The sequence below is a fragment of the Euprymna scolopes genome, chromosome 2 (genome assembly GCF_053919585.1).
Source record: "Euprymna scolopes isolate OS-2025 chromosome 2, ASM5391958v1, whole genome shotgun sequence".
NCBI classification, from domain to species: domain Eukaryota; kingdom Metazoa; phylum Mollusca; class Cephalopoda; order Sepiida; family Sepiolidae; genus Euprymna; species Euprymna scolopes.
In genome coordinates, this window is record NC_136483.1 from 65925444 (window position 1) to 65946990 (window position 21547).

At 37.5% G+C, this 21547-nt stretch overlaps 1 protein-coding gene across 2 annotated transcripts in view; it reads left to right on the plus strand.

Moving 5' to 3' along the window:
* LOC145291808 (transient receptor potential cation channel subfamily A member 1-like) overlaps positions 1 to 8155 on the plus strand; it is a 198149-nt gene extending 189994 nt beyond the window's left edge. For both annotated transcript variants that reach the window (XM_080137720.1, XM_080137719.1), the window contains one exon: positions 7000 to 8155. In XM_080137720.1, coding sequence (XP_079993846.1) covers positions 7000 to 7192 — 193 coding nt within the window. In that variant the 3' untranslated portion in view covers positions 7193 to 8155. The remainder of the gene's footprint in view (positions 1 to 6999) is intronic.
* The last annotated feature ends 13392 nt before the right edge of the window (positions 8156 to 21547 follow it).

The window sequence follows — 21547 nt, forward strand, 5'->3', positions numbered from 1 at the left end:
TGGAGGTAAAAAAAAAAAAAAAAAAAGATAGACGGATAGAGAGGGGTAAAAAGATTTTTTTTATTTTGTGAAGAGATATGTTACACTTTAACCCCTAGTATTGCCAGGTAGCCTTGCTAGTTTTTAATGAAAAAGAAAGAAGTTCTTTGGAATAGATAGTTGTGTTTGAAGGCTATATCAATCCGGTTCATAGGAAACGCTGTGGACACAAGTTAGCATATTACAAGAATAATGACAATTTTAGGAGTTTTCAATAATTTTCAATTATTCTATGTGTATTTGCTAACATAATGTGTTGTAAAAGGTGGTAGGTATTTGTAGTGTTATCATAGAACTACTTTCATACGCGTAACAAGGAAATCATGGCGTATGAATATTGATGTAAACCGCCTAATACATATCGTATTCGACAACATGGCGTAGACCTATACACACGTACCTTCAATCTCTCTTCCTATGTAAATATGTAATAAAGTTCTATATCAAATAAAACCACAACTTGGTTATCAATTACTTATAATAACAAACATAAATTAACGACATGGTGGCAGTGAAATGGATACCGAACATTTATAACAGTTGAAAAAAAAAAAAGAAAAAAAAAAAAACTTCGGCAACAGATACGAGAGGAAAAATACGTTTACAGAAGACAAAACAAGGCATGTAAACCAATTTTCATTAATTTACCATTAATGTGCATTTTATAAAACTTTGCTGTCATTCTCGTATATGCTATAAACACGTGTGAATTTTTGCACAATAGCAGACATTTTGAATTTTTGCCAACTGTTGTTGTCGTATGTGTTCCCGTAAGCACGTGTGGATTTTCGCACAATAGCAGACATTTTGAATTTTTGTCAACTCTTGTTATCGTATGTGTTCCCGTAAACACGTGTGGATTTTCGCAGAATAGCTGACATTTTGAATTTTTGTCAACTGTTGTTATCATATGTGTTCCCGTAAACACGTGTGGATTTTCGCACATTGGCAGATATATTGAATTTTCTGTTTATTGAAAAAATACATAGCCGTTAATAATAATGTCTACCAATAATGACATTATTCCGTTTATGGACTGGGAAATGCCAAATCCAGCGGAAACATTTAAACTTTTTAAACAGAGGTTAGAACTATATTTTGCTATAAACAAAATAAAAACCGACCAACAAGTGAATTACATACTGCTAAAGACCGGCAACGAAGGTCTCAAAAAATTTAACACTTGGAAATTAACAGATGAGGAAAAACGTTCTCCCGACACTATTTTTAATAAATTCTTGGAGCATTTAGAACCTAAAGAAAACTTTAGGATTAATAGACTAAAACTAATGTCTTATAAACAAAAACAAAATGAGACAATAGACGACTTCGTCAATAGATGTCGTCAACTTACGTTAAAATGCTCACTAACCGACACTGAACAAGAACAGCGAATTATAGAACTAATTATTGCGAGTACCCCAATTGTCGAATTCCAGAAAGAACTATTACGAAAAGATAATACGCTAACACTGGATGAAACCATCCGAATTGGTAAAACGTATGAGGCAACAAACGCACATATTAAACAGCTTAGAGAGATGTTAAACACCAATAACGGGGAGGACAATAGCGCCAATACTGACATACAAGCAATTAAAAAATATAAACAAAATAGAAAGACAAACAACTGCCTTAATTGCGGAAAAAGTCACGAACGTCGACGTGAAGCATGCCCAGCATTTGGTTCCAAATGCAAAACGTGTGGGAAATATAACCACTGGGCAACAGTATGTTTATATAACAGAAGATCAAGGTCAAGATCGCAAAACAGAGACCGTGGAAAACAAAAACCATTAAACATGAACCAGACCAAGAAAAAACACTTCATCCAAACTGATATATTATCCAGGAACAACAGCCAGGAACTAAATGAACAATTCGAAAATTTAACTTTTTCCACCATTAACACACCTTCTCAAACACAGAGAGATGAAGCCTTCGCTTATATAAATATAAAATTACCTAATCGAAACGGGACTCACAGACTACGAATTAAAGTCGATACTGGAGCCCAAGGTAATACATTACCAATTTCTACATTCCGTAGAATGTTTCCTGAGAAATTAACTACTGATGGCTGCCCAAAACTAAAAAAACAAAGTAAGGACAAAAAATTAATAGCCTACAATGGAACACCGATAAAGTGCTATGGCAATATCAGTATACCATGCAACTACCAAACCCCTGATTGGCACGAAAGCACCTTCTATATAGTAGATGTAAATGGACCAGCAATTCTAGGATTACCATCACTGGAAATACTGAAAATGGTCACTCTTCACTGCACGGTGAAAGAACAAAATATAGTCAAACCAATCAACAAAATCGAAGACTTGGTACAGATCTATCCAGATCAATTCGACAAAATAGGCTCTATGCCTGGACATGTCAGGTTAACAACGAGCAAAAACGTACAACCTCACATTGACCCACCAAGAAAAACCCCAATTGCCCTAAAGGACAACATAAAACAGGAACTAGACAAAATAGTCAGCAACAAGATCATTAGAAAAGTCACAGAGCCAACAGACTGGGTTTCCAGCCTAGCTTATTCACACAAGAAAGATGGAAGCCTGAGAATCTGTCTAGACCCAAGACGCCTTAACATTGCGCTAAAAAGACCACACCATGCAACCCCTACAGTGGAGGAGCTAACACACCACTTTGCAGGTGCCAAGCTGTTCTCCAAACTTGATGCCAAAGCTGGTTATTGGTCCATACATTTGGATCAGGAATCTCAGCTGCTAACGACATTCCAATCCCCTTTTGGCAGATACTGTTTCCAGAGATTACCATTTGGGTTAAGTGTATCCCAGGACATTTTCCAAATGAAAATGGACCAGATACTCGAACAAGTTGACGGAGCAATTGGAATTACAGACGACATTGTTGTCTATAGTAAAACGGACAAAGAGCATGATAAGATCTTATACAGGCTCATGCAAGTAGCTGCAAAAAATGGTATTGTGTTTAATTCAGCAAAATGCAAAATAAAATCAAAAAATATATCTTTCTTTGGAATGATATATAGTGAAAATGGTGTTAGGCCAGACCCAGAAAAACTTAAAAACTTACAAGACATGCCATATCCAACATGCAAAAAAGAACTACAAGAATTCTTAGGCCTTGTCACATATTTATCACCATTCATACCAAATTTAGCTGACAAGACACATACATTAAGAGGCTTGTTGAAAAAAGACGTACCTTTTCTCTGGGAAGAGCATCACAAGGTATGCTTTGAGATGCTTAAAACAATAATCACCAAAGACTCCACACTAACATACTTCGACACGAATGAAGTACCAATACTGCAAACTGATGCGAGTTTAAAAGGACTTGGAGCAGCATTAATGCAAAACAAAAAACCTATTGCATACGCGTCAAAATCTTTAACAGACGCCGAGCAACGGTATTCGTGCATAGAAAGGGAACTTCTAGCAATTGTATTTGGTGTGCACAGGTATCATGTCTACCTATATGGACGGAAGTTCAAGGTACACACCGACCATAAACCCTTGGTCATGATACTACAGAAACCACTGACCAGTGCACCTCCTAGGCTACAACGAATGATGACCAAATTACAGGGATACCAGATACAAATAGAATACATACCAGGCAAAGAAATGACTATAGCTGATACACTAAGTCGTCTCCCCAGTACTCAAAACACTGACATGATCGACTTAGATATTCGAGTTGACTTGGTGAGATTCAGGAGCGAACGCCTGAATGAAATAAAAAAGGAAACAAAGTCTGATCCAATACTCAACCAATTACATGAAACCATAACAACAGGATGGCCAGACTCAATTAAGGAAGTACCACCGACAATTCGGTCATACTGGTCATACAGAGATGAGTTATCTGTCAGTGATGGCATAATCATGAAAGGCTCAAGGATTATTATCCCTGAAAATCAGCAGAAAACTATCCTGGACCAACTACATTACAGCCATCAAGGTATCGAAAAGACACGTCTGCAAGCTAGAGATACTGTCTACTGGGAGCGAATTAACACTGATATTGAGAACATGATCAAAAAGTGTTCAATATGCCAGGAAAACCTCCCAGCACAATCAAAAGAAACGTTACAACCACACGACATCCCTAGCAGAGCATGGGAAGTTGTTGGCACTGACTTGTTCCACTGTAACGACCAGGAATACCTCATAATTGCTGATTATTATAGTAAATTCCCAATCATACAGAAAATGAATGGCATGGCCACAAGCAACATGGTCATATCAACAATGAAGCAGATATTTTCAGAACATGGTATTCCCACCAGAGTTATTAGTGACAACGGACCACAGTACTCCAGTGAAGCATTTAAAGAATTTGCTCAACAATGGCAATTCGATCATATCACGTCATCTCCAAGGTTTCCTAAATCAAATGGTTTCATTGAACGACAGATTCAAACCATTAAAAGAACAATAGTCAAAGCAAAGCAAGCAGGAAGAGATATTAACCTTGCAATGCTGTGTTTAAGAACAACGCCTATCAGCCACAAACTTCCAAGCCCAGCTGAACTTCTAAACAGTCGCATCATGAAATCGAACCTGATTGCAAAAATCACGAATCACAGATTTCCCAACCGTGACCATATCCACGAAGAACTAAAGCACAGACAGGATATACAAAAAACCTATCACGATAAAACAGCCTATGACTTACCAGCACTTGTCCCTGGACAACACGTACGTATGTGGGATAACCAAACTGGAAAATGGAAACCAGCAACAATTCTCAGCAAATGTACAGAACCTAGATCGTACATCCTCAAATTGCCAGATGGATCGTCAAAAAGACGTAACAGAGTCCATATCAGAGCAGATGGAAAAGCAACCCATAAACATGTTCACTTCAGTGACCAAACCCAATCTCAATCTGGACTCCCTAACACAAGCATCTCAAACCAAATAAGCACTAAGAAACACGCACCAAATATAACAAGACATGGTCGTGAAATCCATAGGCCAAACAGATTTAAACAATAAACATCTGAACAATGTGTACTACTTTTCTTCCTTCTGGTAAGGGGGGTGTAGTGTTATCATAGAACTACTTTCATACGCGTAACAAGGAAATCATGGCGTATGAATATTGATGTAAACCGCCTAATACATATCGTATTCAACAACATGGCGTAGACCTATACACACGTACCTTCAATCTCTCTTCCTATGTAAATATGTAATAAAGTTCTATATCAAATAAAACCACAACTTGGTTATCAATTACTTATAATAACAAACATAAATTAACGACAGTATTCATTTCCCTAATTTGCGAGAGTAGTATATCTTCATCAGAGGGGGAAAATAAAAGTAAATGTGTACAACTGTTCAGCAAGGCTTTTCTTTGTCTCTTTCATTTATTTCGATTTCATAAAGTGTTGCAGACTGGCTATCAAATCAGATTCCATGATACGAATTGTGATGAATTGTATTTTTGCGAATTATTGTAAATTTTTAGGTAATACCCGGCTTGGGTAAAGCGAATGATCTAAGGGAGATCACTCTACATGTGCTTGGGTTATCCCTCTGCTAAAATGTACACAGATGCATGCGTGCATGCCTACGTATATGTGCGTACACACACATGCATACACATACATATTTTAATAATTAAATTGATTTATTTTATTACATTTTTATTTGTTTATTTATTTATTTGTTTTCTATGTATTAATTTCTTTATTTATGTGTATACGTCCATATATATATTATTTACTATAATAATTAAATAACTACAGACACTAATGTTTCATCCTTTCAGGAATCATCAGTGCAGAGTGTCGCGATTAACGCCAGTCGAGAGATTCGAACCCTGGCAACAGAAGTCATGTTTGGCTTCATTATATATTTCTCTGTTCTATCTAACCTTGTTACTTATTTACTATATATTTTTATCGATTAGTGATCAAGGGTGTAATATAATTATTTGTTTGTCATTTATTACAAGTAGTGAGTGCATGTTAAGAGTGTTGTTCCTATTTACAATGCCTCCCCACGGGACAGAGTTAGACACCAGGGTCGTTTTTTAACGTGGAGAAAAGGAACAAAAATAAAAATTGTCTCAGTCGTGAAGGATTTCTCTTCCACTGACAGAGAACAAGAAATTGGAGTGCAGCATCTGAAGAACAGATACTACACTTTGATCTTGTCCCGAAGGCCAAGAAAAATTTGTTAAGAGTGTTGTTGGTGTTCCTGCATTTATTTATTTTATTTTAGATTTATGTTTTTTTGTTGTTGTTTCTACTCAAACTAAAATAAAATGGTCAACACCGCAAAAAATCTATAATATATATTATAATATGATATAATATAATATAATATATTATGATATAATAAGCATAATACTAGAATCGTGTTTACGTTTTTTTTTTTGGGGGGGGGGTTAATATCCAAAAGAATAATATAACTACTTCCCCATATTATTTGGATTCTTTGGAGTACTATTCTCATCTTGAGTGTTATTCTCAGGTAATTTCGACCATCTTCAAGTGTATATTATATCTCTAAGGTCTGCAAGGACACGTGGTGTAGTGGATAAAGTACTTGATAAAATTTAGTTATAAAGTTACGCTCTTCTGTAGGTTGATGGGCGACACTCAAAATATGATTGTGAATTACTTAAAACTTCTACTCAAGTCATAGCTGATGATAAAAAGGGCATGCTACCCCCATGGAATAAATAATTGGTTCTATTTAAAATTCTCTGCAAAATCCAGAGTTTGACAGAAAGATTCCTGAGTTTGACAGAAAGCTTCCCGGGTTCAACAATATACACCTGAAGAAGGTCAGATGCTACATCGACCGAAACGTTGTGAAAATAACACTCAAGATGAAAACAATAGTCCGAAGAATCCAAATATGAATAATTGATCCTCATCTCAAAAATTTAGAAACGTAAAACTATTCTCTATTTTTTTTTTTTTCATTTTAGGCTGAAATCGATGCAGCTTATGTTAGAAAAACAACACGAAATTCTACGAATGATCGGACAGAAAATGGAAATCCGTGCAGAAGGAGACATCAGGGATGAAGGGGATTCGGTCACTGAGTGCATGGGCACACGGATTAAAGAAAGACATCGAGTGATTTCACACTGGAAGTCAATTATTAAAAAGAAAAAATAGGGGCCAATCTATATGCGCGCGAGAGGGGATAGAAATGAGGACAATCAATGGAAACGATATTTGAGCATTTATTACTATAGACAACAAACCGAAAAAACGGTAAAGAAACAAATACATAACAAATAAATGTTACCAAAGGCAAGATAAATTACTCTCCTACCTACCTGGATATTTTTTATTGTGTTTTAATTTATTATAAATCATTTTTTAAGTTGGAAAGAAACCAAGATGGCTGACATTTCTCGAGAGACTCAATAATTGCTCAAAACTCAAAAATTAAGCAAAATATTAATGGAACTTAACCCAATAATGTCACAGTGACAGTTATTGGATGGATTTCTATCAGTATTTTTTATTTTCGAGTTTCGATCGATTATTGAGACTCCAAAGTAGACTTCTCATGTCAGCCAACTTGATCTCTTTCTAACTTAGCAATTCGTCACTACTTGTGTTTCAAACTTAAAAAAATTTTTTTTTTAATTAGTCCAAACGCAAATAAAACTTATCCGGGTAGGTAAACGAGCAATTTATTTTGCCTTTGGTAACATTTATTTGTAATATATTTGTTTCTTTATTATTTTTTTCCGTTTGTTGTCTATAGTAATAAATGCCCTAATATTTTATTAACAATCAGAAGAGTTATTGGATATACGTACAAGTTTTCACCGACCTTTTATCGTTATTTATTAATATTGTTATTATTTAAGGGTGGATTAGATGGCAATAAATATCGAAATAGAAAAGAAAAAAGAAACGACTGAAAGAAAAACAATGAAAAAAATGAGAAAAAGGAAAAGAAAGAGGACAAAATAAGTGAGGAAAAAAGAACAGAAACAAACAAATGGAAGACGAACAGAAAAGAAAGAAAATAAGAAAGAACAAATGAAAAAAAAAGCAAAAGAAAAAGAAATAAAGGAAATAAAAACGAGTGACAAACAGGAAATTAAATTTATTTAAAATCAGTTTTCTTTCCCCTTTGAAATCTAAATTATTTCATTGATTAGGCAATATATCTCATGTATAATCATATATAATTTTTAAAGGGTATAAAACTCAATACCAACGATTAACCAATCAAATATATCAAAAAACGACACATGACAATATCTAAAAACTATTCCAATCAGCCTTTAAGTATTGATGCACTTTGCTATGGAAAGTGATATCAAGTCTCACTGAGCTTATATTTGATCAATCTTAATTGAGACAATCGAGAGATTGCATTGTTCAGGGCAAGTTGTCAGGAAAAGATTAAGGCTTGCAAAATGTCCGTCAGTAACAGATACAAGCATGAATTAACCAACAATCTGAATCAACTCACAAGCAAGGGAAAATTTATGACAAAACCTTACTCCATATCAATCATGTTGGAATAGACTAGCCATTTTACATTGCAAACATTAAAGTCACCACAGACATGATTGTCAGGATAAACACACAGGATCTATCATTTTTTTCCTAGCCAATAATTCCGTAATCGTGAAGATAATAAAGATGTCCTTACCACATGGAAAGTTGTCTCTGATGCATGCACAAATTTCATGCCCATAGTGATCTTCAGGATCACCATAGACATGAATAATCTGAAATTTTCTTAAAGTTATCCATAGGAATTGATGGGCTGATGACAGTTTTATGCAAAAGTTTGAACTTGAGTAAATAAGTTTCAATATCTAAAAGGTTGAAATGCAGATCTCTAATAGCCGAAAAAGAAACCTCGTCATAGGAATCCACATTAAGTTAAAGTAGATAAAAGCAATTATTGGTACGGTATTCATATAAAAGGGTGTACTGATTCAGAGCATAACCCCAGGTCACACTGGCATCTTCGAACAATTTTCTGGTAAGCTGCTGGAAAAGGCCAACACAATTAGCCAATTAGCAGATGATGTTTTTGTTAATAGTAAGAAAACAACAAGAATCGCTTATCTTAAAAATAAAAAATTGTTGCAATCATAATTGTTTCCATGTAAAATATATATATATATATATATATATATATATATATATATATTTGTTTTCAAACAAAAAAAAAGAGTTTCCATGAAAACAAAAGAATTTCTGATTTTCATTCATAGTTGTTTCAATGTATTGGAAAAAGAAAAAAAGATTCTTTAAAACATTTGTTGTAAAAAAAAAAAACATTTTTCTTGAAAAAAAAAAATATATATTTCTTTCATATAATTAAACTTATCTTGTGTTAAAGTTTGTTTTCAGTGTTTTGGATTTATCGTCTGTTAGTGTTTCTGTCAGCTCTTTCTGGCTGCTTACCATAAGCTACCAAAAGATAATGATGCAACTTTGGGTTAGGTTCTGAATCGGTACCAAACTGGGATTAAAAAACTCACTTTCTCTTTTTTGGAAGGTTACCTATGAAATAACACTAATTTTTATCTGCTCATCCTTGCCAACTAAGGAAAGATTAGAGTTAAAAAATGCTTCACTTTATAGGAAGTATCCATGGGCTCCCAAGATTCAAAAAGGCCTATATATACACACACAATGAATACGAAAATTAAGAATTCACCTTTGTAATCTGGCATTGCAGCATATGTCTATGCTTAAAAGGCAATAATTGTGATTTCATATCGTTTTTTGCTTTTTCTTTAAAGAAATTTATAATTATAAACTAATTACATTTCAGACATTGTATAGGCTCTAGTCCTCTTACATTTTATGAGCGATATTTCTGATCAAGCAGGAAAAATTGTTTTCTGGGTCAGAATCTATCCATTTAACACTTATTATTGGCTAATTTTTTACCTTGATGTAGTATTGTTTTATGTTTCTGAGATCAAGTGGCTTCAAGCCTTGTCTGGAGTGATTTTCATTAAAAAAAAAAAAAAAGAAAAGAAAAAAAAAGATAAATAAAATAGAATAAAAAAAAAATACCGGACAAGTCAGAAATAGCAAGGTAGTCAAAATAAATAAATAAATCGATCAACCGGCAACTATTTAGACTTTCCCTTGATTAATTACTGAATTTCAGATTGTTTACCTGTTCGTTTACTTTTAACTCATACTGGTTGTAATGTACTCATTAAACAAGTGAATCACTGCATGTAGACCCACTCCAAACCCAAACAGAGTTTAATAAAGTTTTTCTCTTCTTTGTAATGTATCAAATATATCAGACATTTTTAAACTATCCTTTGAGTTAGTATTAATTTTAGATGAGGAAATGCAAAGTGAAAATTATTAACTTGCTGACGAGGCAGAAATTCTGGATGTCTGCATCCTGTCAATCACATTTTTTTTTTGTGCGTGCGTGCGTATATTATATATATATTCTAGAAATTTTCTACCTGGGTAACAGGTTTGACTGGGCTTCAATGTATGCCCCCACCCCCACCCCTCGTAAAACATTCACAGTAAATGCTCATCTATTTAAAATAACTATCAATTTCTCTCACTGTGTGTGTCTAAAACTAAATGCAAATTCCATGAGGAAATTTCTTTTCAAGTACTATCCTTCTGTGGAACACAATACCAGAGGGCTGTTTCCCAGCTAACTATAACATGGTCGTTTTTAAGTTCAACATAAACAAGTTCTTGTTGAACTATCCTCTTTATCAAATTCTATCCAATTTCCACTATTATTAATCATCATGACCGGCCATATAACACTCACTAATTCTTATCCTGTTAAAAAACAATCTATACTCCTACATTTGTGTTTTTTGCGTATTGATATTCATATTAAAAACTCTTTTTTTCTATTTATTTAAACAGAAAATACAACTTTGTTATATATGGGTTGTTGAATTGCATTCACCTGCAAAAGATCTAGCTAATTTGCATATTTTTTTTAAACATTCATTTTTAATTAATTCCCTATTAGTTTTTTTTGGTTTTCTTATGGGATAATCATATTTAGTTAACGATTACGTGTAATTATATTCATGCAGATATTTTACATGATTTATACTTGCATAATATTTGCGTAAAAAGGGTTATAGTAAACAAACCTTTTTCTATATATATTTATGTATGTGTGTGTATATATATATATATATATATATATATATATATATATATATATATTTAATAGATTTTGCCTACCAAACCCCTCTGTCAGTTTTTAGTCTAACAGGCATGAAACTTATATAGGGTATTTTAATCCATGCGCAACTTTATATTTGGGTTTTAGCCAGTAAAAAAAAAATCAGTGCAAAAGTGTGAAAAGCGTGAAAATTTAAAAAAAAAAAAAATGGAATTTGTCAGGTGAAGGTCAAACAACGGCATTACAAATATGCATGCATAACGTAATAGCTATTAGTTCATATTTTAATTTTTAGCCTAGCAGCAGACATGTCTTCACAGCCTAGGCATTAACATCAAAAGAAAAAGTAAATCGTAAGCTAAACGTTTTGGTTTCGATTCTCAGTGGTGGCACATGAATCATTTTTTTTGTTTAACTTTTTTTTAATCATTACTACATATTCGATCCAATATGATATAATAAATACAAAATCTGCATTAATCAAAATATATTTAAGCATATTTTATGACTGGGCAATGCCGGGCGCCTGCTAATTGAATGAATTAGAAAATAATAAAGACAATCAAATGATGGGATTAATTGCTTTTATTCTACAATTTTTGTTTTATATGAAAGTTTAGCTGGTTTTATTCTTTAGACAAAAAAAAAAAATGAAAAATAAATTAGTAATTTTTTGATTTTACATCGGCAAACTAAACAAATGTTCCAATAATCAATAATGGATTGCTTCACATCTTATCGAATGTCCTTTTAATTAATTCATCAAAGTACTTTCATCCTGAGGAGACCAATAATCATGTTTAAACAGATGTTGAAACATACATTTTAACATGGCGGCTTGTACAAATTAAATGTTATTAAGGTTTGACTGAACCTATTTTGGTTATATTTTGTTATATATCTTTTCAAATTTATGAAGACTTAAACATTTAAGAAAAGAAATAATTTGTCCATACAATATGTGCATTAAAAAAAAATTTTTTTTTTTTTTTTTTTTTTTTGCATCTAAGCATCAACATACAAGCAATACTAATTTTTAGTAGATAAAAAACATGCATAAACTGAGTTTAATATAGTTGGATGCTTAAAAAATTTTTTTTAAAGTTTTGCTAATTCATTTTGGTTGGTCATTTAAGACAACTGTTTTTTATCATTTGTTTTATAGAAGACGAAAAAACTTTCAAGAAAAAAACAAGATTGAACTTTAGTTTGCTTTGGAAGTCTTCATAATGATACAAATATTATAGGCTAATAGATTACGTTACTGCTTGAAGTTGATTAAACTGCAACATTATTGGTGTCCCACCCCCAACTGCTGGGAAGTGTGGAAGATGGAACAGTATAACAAAAAAGGGAAAATGGGTTTACCGGCAGAACAATGGATAGGATTGGTTGGTTGCGTTTTGTTTTACGGCATGTCAACCCTTTTCAGGTTATTTAATGCCAAATCTAGTGATTTTGAAGAAAATTTTTTCAAGTCGGTTTCTATTTAACCCATAGTTGAGGCCCTAACAGGTACTACCAGTCCGGGTCAGAGTGGACCTGGGAGCAATAGGTGGCTTCATACTCCCCAAAGCCCGCAAGTTTAAGGTCATATCCAGGACCACAATGGATAGGAAGCTGTTCACAAAGGCACACAAAAATAAGCTGACATGGGATTGTTAATCAAAGTGTGGTAGAGAACAGGGACAAAAAGGACCAGATATATTTTTAATTATTTTACAGGTATTTTAAGGTGTGGTGGTGGGTTTTGCGATAGTTAGGAACAGTGGCAGACAGTCTTGGGTTTGCGACAGTTGACAACAAGAGTTGAGGAGTTGGACACAGTAGAATGCAGATCGTAGCTTGGAGCAGATGGGGAAATGAATTGATCAACCAACGGCAAACCTCAGCAGATGACTAAGATGTGGACCACATAGAATGCCGATGGTGTCACACACACATACACAGTACAACTATTTTTGCAGAATGTGTCAGTTTGGGTTTTTTTATTTTCATATTCATGAATCAATGCACTTCCTCGACAATGTGAGAAATGACATAGGCAGAAGGAGAAGATTACGGAAATAGCATTGGGGTCAGCAGTGTTGCTGAACGAGAGACCACATGGTTTTATCACAAGACTTTGTCCAACAAGCACAGCATCATGCAGAAATGGGTTGTTATAGATGCTTTGGTTACACCAAGAAAATGGCATCAGACCATCTATACTCTTGTAATCACTACTAACAGGATGCTGTACAATTATCAAATGAAGGATCACAAGAATTATATTAAGCACACTAACAATTTCATAAGCCCATATAGCATGTGGGATCTTAGACAAGATAATATAAAAGCCAATCATCACTGCAGATCTTGACCATATCAAGATGACACAAATTGCCAGAGTAGCAAAGAAATTGTCTCAATGAATAAAAACAAATGTGGTGGTTGGGGTCAGAAGAAACTTGAAAACTGATTATCTTGTATCTTCAATTGCAGGTTTCTTTCAGTCTGATCTTGGACTCTATTATAACCATTGCCAGAAACAAACACTAATAATAATATCATTTTGGAATATCATTCGAGCTTTCTCAAAAGAAAAATTTTTTGCCATCATCATCATAATTAATATACCAGAGGAAGTTTATAAGAATAAAAACACCTTTCCCTCACTTGAAAGGGCTCAACAAGAATCAGTGGCTGATCCTGATCCATCTCCATCCTCCTCTTAGTGCAATTGGGAGAATGCTGTCTAGGACGGCTTATAAATTCTATAGATTCTTTAAATGTAACTATTTTAGACAGAAAAACTGATACTTGCAGCTGAATTCAAAAATAAAAGAAATATAAGCGTTTTAGTTTCTACAAATGCAAAATCAATTTTAAGGTTTAGACTATCAATTGACATGACAAATGCCATCCTGCCTGAGAGCTCACTGTTCAACTTCTCAGCTTGACATTCACAGGCAACACGAGTTGGAACAAATACATTAATAACAATACCAAGGCTGCTGCAAAGAAGATAGTTTCCCTCTACTGTGCAAGAAAATTACTCATACTTTAGAGTATCCTATGCCTCTATGAATCCACCATTCACTCATACATGTAGTATTGTCACATCTGAGCTGTTGCTTCTACCTCTCTCTCTCTCAGACAGGGTCAAAAAAAAAAAAGTATGCAATCTTACCGTTCTCGCACTATCAACCAAACTTCAAATCCTGTCCCATCACTGCAAACTGTCAATTTTAACATGAGTTAATGGAATGTGCTTTGATGAACTTGCAGCACTTGTCCACCCTACTCGACATACATACTTCCAACCAACCCGGCAAGCAACAAAATCTCACTCTTTCACTATTGAAGTTTATAAATGCCAGAAAGCTTTCTACTCTAATAGTTTTGTCCATCAGACTTCCAGACTTCGGAATTTCCTTCCTGTTGCCCTGATTGTATTGACATACAGAAATTTAAATACGTGAACAAATATCTCACTGTTCAACCCTCCACAATCCCATGTTTTAGGGTTTTTTTTTTAATGCATTTTCACCTCAAACAAGGCCACTTTGATGTAGGGGGCTACTATCTGGGACACAGTAGCAGAAATACTATGTAGGGAGTTGAGCAGCAAGATGTTTGTTCACATTACACTTGAACTTCTGCATGTCAGTACAGTCAGGGAAGCAGAAACCCAAACAGGAATTCCAAATTTTAGCAGTTTTGAGGAAGAAACTGTAAGAGTAGAAGGTTTTCTAGCATCTGGGGACTTCTGTGTAGGGGTGAGATCTTGCTGCTTGTCGAAGGTATTTATGTCAATGGGATACAAGGGCTTGTAGTTCGTCAGTGCATATTCCATAAAATACTTATAAAACAGGCAGAGGGATGCAACATTTTGTCGATGAGAGAGAGGCTGAAACCTAGCTGACAGTTCGGGACCTATAACATTGGCAACTCCGTTTTGAACTCTGTCCAGGAGTGAGAGATTAGTAGCAGATACACCAGCCCAATGTGACAACAATACTCCATACATGGGTGAATGATGGCCTTATAGAGGTACAGGATACTTTCATGCGTAAGTAACTTTCTAGCACAGTAGAGAGAACCCACCTTCCTTGGAGCAGCCCTCAATGTATTTGCTCCAACTCATGTTCCCTATGAACGTTAAGCCGAGGAGTTTGAACGAAATGCTTTTAGGTAATTTATCATTAGTCATAGCTATTGGTGGTTGAGAAGGTTTCTTGTAATTATTAAAGGAAACGAGCTTAGTCTTGGCAGCATTGTATGTGACCATCCATTTTTTTGTCCTTATTCCACTAGACTGGAGGTCTTCCTTTATTTCCTATTGCCTTAGATAGGTGTGCATTTGTTTTTTCCTTGTGCCTGCCATAGAGCGTGGTATCATCAGCAAATATATCCATCTCACAGACAGTTTTATCAGGGAGGTCATTTATGAATATTAGAAATAATAAATGTTGGACATGATCCCAAATAGCAGCCCGTTATATGTCTAACTGGCAATACACTTTTTCGGGTAAAAATGAGTAAAGAATAGAAGGCTTGTGGAGTCGAAATTGGAGTCTGAAAGAATTAGAATGAGATTTTTTTTTTTTTTTTTTAAATATTACTGCATATTGAACAAATCTTACCCCTTCACAGTTGAAGTACCTCGATGCCAGAAAGCTTTCTTATATTCTAATAATTTCTTCCCTTAGATTGCTTGCCTTTGCAATTCCCTTCCTGCTCTCCGACTGTACTAATCTGCAGAAGTTTAAATGTCCTGTGAACAGACTTCTAGCTGTTCAACTTGCCACAATTCCATAAAATAATAAAAAAAAGGTTTAATAGCATACCAAACTTTTTTTAAACTTTTTGCTGAAAATTCTTTGGAATTGATTTAGATGGTGAGTAAAGTAATTCATGCATGATGACAAATAATTTGAATTCTTGTAGTTAATTCTATCAGTCATTATGCATTTCCTTTACAAAAGTTTATAGGAAAAAAAAAAAAAAACTAAGCAAAAACATTTTAAAAGAATTCTTTTTTTAAATGAATGTTTTAAAAATTTTATTTGTACATTCATCGGCTTTATATTACTTGTTTTTACGATTACTGAAACTAATTAAAGTATTACAAACATTTCTGTTAATAATAGAAATACAAATAGGTTTCTACAGGTTATGTAGAAGCCAGAGTCGGAGAAGAGACAGAAAGAGAATCGGATAAAAGAGAGAGAGAGAGAGAGTCGGATAAAAGAGAAAGACATACAATCGGAGAGAGAGAGAGAGTCGGAGAGAGAGGGAGAGAGAGAGTGAGGGGGAGAGAGAGAGGGGGGGAGTCGGAGAGAGAGAGAGGGGGAGAGTCGGAGAGAGAGGGGGGAGAGTCGGAGAGAGAGGGGGAGAGTCAGAGAGAGAGGGGGGAGAGTCGGAGAGAGAGGGGGGAGAGTCGGAGAGAGGGGGGGTCGGAGAGAGAGAGGGGGGGAGTCGGAGAGAGAGAGAGTCGGGGAGAGAGAGAGAGGGGGGAGGGGGGGGGGGAAAGAGAGGGAGAGTCCGATAACAGAGAGGGAGAGTCGGATAAGAGAGAGGGAGAGTCCGATAACAGAGAGGGAGAGTCGGATAAGAGAGAGGGAGAGTCGGATAAAAAAGAGGGAGAGTCGGATAAAAAAGAGGGAGAGTCGGATAAAAAAGAGGGAGAGTCGGATAAAAAAGAGGGAGAGTCGGATAAAAAAGAGGGAGAGTCGGATAAAAGAGAGGGAGAGTCGGATAAAAGAGAGGGAGAGTCGGATAAAAGAGAGGGAGAGTCGGATAAAAGAGAGGGAGAGTCGGATAAAAGAGAGGGAGAGTCGGATAAAAGAGAGGGAGAGTCGGATAAAAGAGAGGGAGAGTCGGATAAAAGAGAGGGAGAGTCGGATAAAAGAGAGGGAGAGTCGGATAAAAGAGAGGGAGAGTCGGATAAAAGAGAGGGAGAGTCGGATAAAAGAGAGGGAGAGTCGGATAAAAGAGAGGGAGAGTCGGATAAAAGAGAGGGAGAGTCGGATAAAAGAGAGGGAGAGTCGGATAAAAGAGAGGGAGAGTCGGATAAAAGAGAGGGAGAGTCGGATAAAAGAGAGGGAGAGTCGGATAAAAGAGAGGGAGAGTCGGATAAAAGAGGGAGAGTCGGATAAAAGAGAGGGAGAGTCGGATAAAAGAGAGGGAGAGTCGGATAAAAGAGGGAGAGTCGGATAAAAGAGAGGGAGAGTCGGATAAAAGAGAGGGAGAGTCGGATAAAAGAGGGAGAGTCGGATAAAAGAGAGGGAGAGTCGGATAAAAGAGAGGGAGAGTCGGATAAAAGAGAGGGAGAGTCGGATAAAAGAGAGGGAGAGTCGGATAAAAGAGAGGGAGAGTCGGATAAAAGAGAGGGAGAGTCGGATAAAAGAGAGGGAGAGTCGGATAAAAGAGAGGGAGAGTCGGATAAAAGAGAGGGAGAGTCGGATAAAAGAGAGGGAGAGTCGGATAAAAGAGAGGGAGAGTCGGATAAAAGAGAGGGAGAGTCGGATAAAAGAGAGGGAGAGTCGGATAAAAGAGAGGGAGAGTCGGATAAAAGAGAGGGAGAGTCGGATAAAAGAGAGGGAGAGTCGGATAAAAGAGAGGGAGAGTCGGATAAAAGAGAGGGAGAGTCGGATAAAAGAGGGAGAGTCGGATAAAAGAGAGGGAGAGTCGGATAAAAGAGAGGGAGAGTCGGATAAAAGAGGGAGAGTCGGATAAAAGAGAGGGAGAGTCGGATAAAAGAGAGGGAGAGTCGGATAAAAGAGGGAGAGTCGGATAAAAGAGAGGGAGAGTCGGATAAAAGAGAGGGAGAGTCGGATAAAAGAGAGGGAGAGTCGGATAAAAGAGAGGGAGAGTCGGATAAAAGAGAGGGAGAGTCGGATAAAAGAGAGGGAGAGTCGGATAAAAGAGAGGGAGAGTCGGATAAAAGAGAGGGAGAGTCGGATAAAAGAGAGGGAGAGTCGGATAAAAGAGAGGGAGAGTCGGATAAAAGAGAGGGAGAGTCGGATAAAAGAGAGGGAGAGTCGGATAAAAGAGAGGGAGAGTCGGATAAAAGAGAGGGAGAGTCGGATAAAAGAGAGGGAGAGTCGGATAAAAGAGAGGGAGAGTCGGATAAAAGAGAGGGAGAGTCGGATAAAAGAGAGGGAGAGTCGGATAAAAGAGAGGGAGAGTCGGATAAAAGAGGGAGAGTCGGATAAAAGAGAGGGAGAGTCGGATAAAAGAGAGGGAGAGTCGGATAAAAGAGGGAGAGTCGGATAAAAGAGAGGGAGAGTCGGATAAAAGAGAGGGAGAGTCGGATAAAAGAGAGGGAGAGTCGGATAAAAGAGAGGGAGAGTCGGATAAAAGAGAGGGAGAGTCGGATAAAAGAGAGGGAGAGTCGGATAAAAGAGAGGGAGAGTCGGATAAAAGAGGGAGAGTCGGATAAAAGAGAGGGAGAGTCGGATAAAAGAGAGGGAGAGTCGGATAAAAGAGAGGGAGAGTCGGATAAAAGAGAGGGAGAGTCGGATAAAAGAGAGGGAGAGTCGGATAAAAGAGAGGGAGAGTCGGATAAAAGAGAGGGAGAGTCGGATAAAAGAGAGGGAGAGTCGGATAAAAGAGAGGGAGAGTCGGATAAAAGAGAGGGAGAGTCGGATAAAAGAGAGGGAGAGTCGGATAAAAGAGGGAGAGTCGGATAAAAGAGAGGGAGAGTCGGATAAAAGAGAGGGAGAGTCGGATAAAAGAGGGAGAGTCGGATAAAAGAGAGGGAGAGTCGGATAAAAGAGAGGGAGAGTCGGATAAAAGAGGGAGAGTCGGATAAAAGAGAGGGAGAGTCGGATAAAAGAGAGGGAGAGTCGGATAAAAGAGAGGGAGAGTCGGATAAAAGAGAGGGAGAGTCGGATAAAAGAGAGGGAGAGTCGGATAAAAGAGAGGGAGAGTCGGATAAAAGAGAGGGAGAGTCGGATAAAAGAGAGGGAGAGTCGGATAAAAGAGAGGGAGAGTCGGATAAAAGAGAGGGAGAGTCGGATAAAAGAGGGAGAGTCGGATAAAAGAGAGGGAGAGTCGGATAAAAGAGAGGGAGAGTCGGATAAAAGAGAGGGAGAGTCGGATAAAAGAGAGGGAGAGTCGGATAAAAGAGAGGGAGAGTCGGATAAAAGAGAGGGAGAGTCGGATAAAAGAGAGGGAGAGTCGGATAAAAGAGAGGGAGAGTCGGATAAAAGAGAGGGAGAGTCGGATAAAAGAGAGGGAGAGTCGGATAAAAGAGAGGGAGAGTCGGATAAAAGAGAGGGAGAGTCGGATAAAAGAGAGGGAGAGTCGGATAAAAGAGAGGGAGAGTCGGATAAAAGAGAGGGAGAGTCGGATAAAAGAGGGAGAGTCGGATAAAAGAGAGGGAGAGTCGGATAAAAGAGAGGGAGAGTCGGATAAAAGAGGGAGAGTCGGATAAAAGAGAGGGAGAGTCGGATAAAAGAGAGGGAGAGTCGGATAAAAGAGAGGGAGAGTCGGATAAAAGAGAGGGAGAGTCGGATAAAAGAGAGGGAGAGTCGGATAAAAGAGAGGGAGAGTCGGATAAAAGAGAGGGAGAGTCGGATAAAAGAGAGGGAGAGTCGGATAAAAGAGAGGGAGAGTCGGATAAAAGAGAGGGAGAGTCGGATAAAAGAGAGGGAGAGTCGGATAAAAGAGAGGGAGAGTCGGATAAAAGAGAGGGAGAGTCGGATAAAAGAGAGGGAGAGTCGGATAAAAGAGAGGGAGAGTCGGATAAAAGAGAGGGAGAGTCGGATAAAAGAGAGGGAGAGTCGGATAAAAGAGAGGGAGAGTCGGATAAAAGAGAGGGAGAGTCGGATAAAAGAGGGAGAGTCGGATAAAAGAGAGGGAGAGTCGGATAAAAGAGAGGGAGAGTCGGATAAAAGAGGGAGAGTCGGATAAAAGAGAGGGAGAGTCGGATAAAAGAGAGGGAGAGTCGGATAAAAGAGGGAGAGTCGGATAAAAGAGAGGGAGAGTCGGATAAAAGAGAGGGAGAGTCGGATAAAAGAGAGGGAGAGTCGGATAAAAGAGAGGGAGAGTCGGATAAAAGAGAGGGAGAGTCGGATAAAAGAGAGGGAGAGTCGGATAAAAGAGAGGGAGAGTCGGATAAAAGAGAGGGAGAGTCGGATAAAAGAGAGGGAGAGTCGGATAAAAGAGAGGGAGAGTCGGATAAAAGAGGGAGAGTCGGATAAAAGAGAGGGAGAGTCGGATAAAAGAGAGGGAGAGTCGGATAAAAGAGAGGGAGAGTCGGATAAAAGAGAGGGAGAGTCGGATAAAAGAGAGGGAGAGTCGGATAAAAGAGAGGGAGAGTCGGATAAAAGAGAGGGAGAGTCGGATAAAAGAGAGGGAGAGTCGGATAAAAGAGAGGGAGAGTCGGATAAAAGAGAGGGAGAGTCGGATAAAAGAGAGGGAGAGTCGGATAAAAGAGAGGGAGAGTCGGATAAAAGAGAGGGAGAGTCGGATAAAAGAGGGAGAGTCGGATAAAAGAGAGGGAGAGTCGGATAAAAGAGAGGGAGAGTCGGATAAAAGAGGGAGAGTCGGATAAAAGAGAGGGAGAGTCGGATAAAAGAGAGGGAGAGTCGGATAAAAGAGGGAGAGTCGGATAAAAGAGAGGGAGAGTCGGATAAAAGAGAGGGAGAGTCGGATAAAAGAGAGGGAGAGTCGGATAAAAGAGAGGGAGAGTCGGATAAAAGAGAGGGAGAGTCGGATAAAAGAGGGAGAGTCGGATAAAAGAGAGGGAGAGTCGGATAAAAGAGAGGGAGAGTCGGATAAAAGAGAGGGAGAGTCGGATAAAAGAGGGAGAGTCGGATAAAAGAGAGGGAGAGTCGGATAAAAGAGAGGGAGAGTCGGATAAAAGAGAGGGAGAGTCGGATAAAAGAGAGGGAGAGTCGGATAAAAGAGAGGGAGAGTCGGATAAAAGAGAGGGAGAGTCGGATAAAAGAGAGGGAGAGTCGGATAAAAGAGGGAGAGTCGGATAAAAGAGAGGGAGAGTCGGATAAAAGAGAGGGAGAGTCGGATAAAAGAGAGGGAGAGTCGGATAAAAGAGAGGGAGAGTCGGATAAAAGAGAGGGAGAGTCGGATAAAAGAGAGGGAGAGTCGGATAAAAGAGAGGGAGAGTCGGATAAAAGAGAGGGAGAGTCGGATAAAAGAGAGGGAGAGTCGGATAAAAGAGAGGGAGAGTCGGATAAAAGAGAGGGAGAGTCGGATAAAAGAGAGGGAGAGTCGGATAAAAGAGAGGGAGAGTCGGATAAAAGAGAGGGAGAGTCGGATAAAAGAGAGGGAGAGTCGGATAAAAGAGGGAGAGTCGGATAAAAGAGAGGGAGAGTCGGATAAAAGAGAGGGAGAGTCGG